The sequence below is a fragment of the Sesamum indicum genome, linkage group LG10 (genome assembly GCF_000512975.1).
Source record: "Sesamum indicum cultivar Zhongzhi No. 13 linkage group LG10, S_indicum_v1.0, whole genome shotgun sequence".
Classification (NCBI taxonomy): Eukaryota; Viridiplantae; Streptophyta; class Magnoliopsida; order Lamiales; family Pedaliaceae; genus Sesamum; species Sesamum indicum.
The window spans coordinates 6,752,013-6,755,078 of record NC_026154.1 but is presented as its reverse complement, the minus strand read 5'-3'; the positions used below and the strand labels follow the sequence as shown (position 1 = coordinate 6,755,078).

Genomic DNA, 3,066 nt, shown 5'->3' with positions numbered 1-3,066 from the left:
TGGGTTATTGTTTTAGTGAGTGAGATCATCAGTCATATTAACTTAGAATTAGATTAAAACTAGATAATGGTTAATGAATATCTCTAACTTGAATTCATAAATTATTAAGAGTTACTTATACTGACTTCCCTACCAATATGAAAATATTCAAATTTCCCACTCTTATTATGAAAATTACATAAAACTTCTCCTTCAAATATATTCACCTTACAAATTGTCCCTTTTATTTTAGAGATCTCATGAACAAAATGGGTAATTTGGGTTATTGTTTTAGTGAGTGAGATCATCAGTCATATTAACTTAGAATTAGATTAAAATTAGATAATGTTAATGAATATCTCTAACTTGAATTCATAAATTATTAAGAGTTACTTATACTGACTTCCCTGGCAGTTGAGCCCATGCAGGCCGCTGCCATTTTTAAAGCGACTTCTCCCTACGATCAGATTTCAAAATCTTTGAGCACAAAGGATTTTTCGTTTTCTGGCAGATATCATTGATAAGGTCATTTGCTGCCGATTATAGACATGAGAAAATAAACAAGTACAAACTTTTGAAGTAGAGTAGAAGCAAAGAACACTTTCATATTGCTTTCTGTAACTTTGAAAGTTGCTCCTGGTGCTTGTAGTGCCATGTCTTATGTTTTCATGATATGATGTCTCCCATTGGTATAGTGGGAGAGAAAAGCGTATTAAAGTCATGATCTGGGAAAATGGGGCTAATCTCTATAGCTTAATCTTTACGATTCTTTCCCATAAAACAAATTTTTCCACTTTGCACTAACTATCAACCATTGATGCCATCATGACATGTCAAGCCAAATTTATGATATAGTCCGTTGCTATGATATCTGATAAGAGCAATTCACCTTTTTATTTTATCAGATTTTAAACCTGTAAACATAGCAATTCGTTATTCCAAGTCATATCTTCGACAAATAATAAAGGAAGCTCAAGACCATCCAATTTGCATTTTCTTCCTAAATCTCATCAAACATTGGGTAAATATTAGCCAGCAGGAAATGAGCAGTGTCTCCCAGATAGATGGTCATTAATAACCAAAACGACACTGCAAAGGCATTACAACTTGTCGTTCCCTTCCCTGAGCCATGCTGGTTCAGCCCTTGCAAAGTTGTGTCTACAAGCAATTGGCTCATTTAGTGCAGCTGCTGTATATCTGCCTACACTTGCATAATCACCACCTTTAAAGTACTGGTTTGCAATGTTAATGTAATATAAGGCACTGTCGTAATTCACAGCACATGATTTGTATCGTTCCTTCAGTCCCTTATCTCTTGTTCTTAGAGACGAGAAGAGTATCATGTTTTTCGTTGCTTTAGCACTGGATTTGCTCAAGTCCATTGAGACTTCCCCAAGTTCAAGAGGAGAAGAGGCCTTACGAGCTCTACCATTTGATTTTAGAATCTGCAAGCACAGTCTCGGAGTTGTTGTTCTTTTGCAGACATCAGAGATCAAGTCATTTGATGTTTTTGCACGGACCCGCAGGAATGTTATATTGCCAAGTATGAAGAAGAACAATATGCATGGCTTAATTAGAGCAAAGGGCAATTCCATCTTGATTTCATCTACTTTGAAGCTTTGGTCGTCTTTTGTTATGATTGGCTTGCCAGTCAATGCGTATCCAAGAGTTTAAAGATTGGCAAATAGCTATTATGAAGTTTGACCAAAAATTGATAAGCTGAAGTTTGCAAACATATATATACAATTATTTCCAAAGGCATTCCACGCAAGATTCATCACATTGAAGGCGGAAAATTATTTCATTTCTGAACCATGTGAAACATTGGGTATGTAAATAAGTATTAGTTGTTTTGGTTTAAATGATCAGAAATAACGGTTATGATGCTGCAAATATCTTTAAACTTCTGGTTGGCTCCTCTAAGTTGATCTGGCTCACTTGGTTGTTGCGCAAAATTCTGATCACAGTGAAGAGGGCGAATGGCGATAGCCACTGCCTTTGCGTACAGGGAGCTATAATTGCCAGAGTTGAGCAAAGCCTCCCACTCTCTGACCCCTCTAATGGCCTCAACATAGTCCTTCAAGCATGACCGAAACCGCTGTCTGTTTTTTTTTTTTTAATAATTAAAATAATTAAATAAAAATTTTCATAACTCAAAAATAAATTATTTCAACAAAAATGAATTAATCATGTGATTTTGAGGTGACGCGAAAATTTTCATGCAGTGGACGCCCGAGGCCCGGCGTCCGCGCAAGCGTTTTTTTTGCTCAAGTCCATTGAGACTTCCCCAAGTTCAAGAGGAGAAGAGGCCTTACGAGCACTACCATTTGAGAATCTGCAAGGCAAGCACAGTCTCGGAGTTGTTGTTCTTTTGCAGACATCAGAGATCAAGTCATTTGATGTTTTTGCACGGACCCGCAGGAATGTTATATTGCCAAGTATGAAGAAGAACAATATGCATGGCTTAATTAGAGCAAAGGGCAATTCCATCTTGATTTCATCTACTTTGAAGCTTTGGTCGTCTTTTGTTATGATTGGCTTGCCAGTCAATGCGTATCCAAGAGTTTAAAGATTGGCAAATAGCTATTATGAAGTTTGACCAAAAATTGATAAGCTGAAGTTTGCAAACATATATATACAATTATTTCCAAAGGCATTCCACGCAAGATTCATCACATTGAAGGCGGAAAATTATTTCATTTCTGAACCATGTGAAACATTGGGTATGTAAATAAGTATTAGTTGTTTTGGTTTAAATGATCAGAAATAACGGTTATGATGCTGCAAATATCTTTAAACTTCTGGTTGGCTCCTCTAAGTTGATCTGGCTCACTTGGTTGTTGCGCAAAATTCTGATCACAGTGAAGAGGGCGAATGGCGATAGCCACTGCCTTTGCGTACAGGGAGCTATAATTGCCAGAGTTGAGCAAAGCCTCCCACTCTCTGACCCCTCTAATGGCCTCAACATAGTCCTTCAAGCATGACCGAAACCGCTGTCTGGTCTTTTTCTTCCTTTCAACCTTAAATAGCATGATGATCAGCTTAAAAGTTTCTGTAGCAGTTAGTAATGTTGGTTTGAGAGAAATT

The 3,066-nt window shown here is 37.1% G+C and overlaps 1 protein-coding gene across 1 annotated transcript; it reads right to left on the bottom strand.

The window, feature by feature from the left end:
• Positions 1,080–1,574, bottom strand: LOC105172233 (pectinesterase inhibitor-like). The gene has a single exon (XM_011093606.1). The coding sequence runs from the start codon at positions 1,572–1,574 to the stop codon at positions 1,080–1,082; it is 495 nt and encodes a 164-aa protein (XP_011091908.1).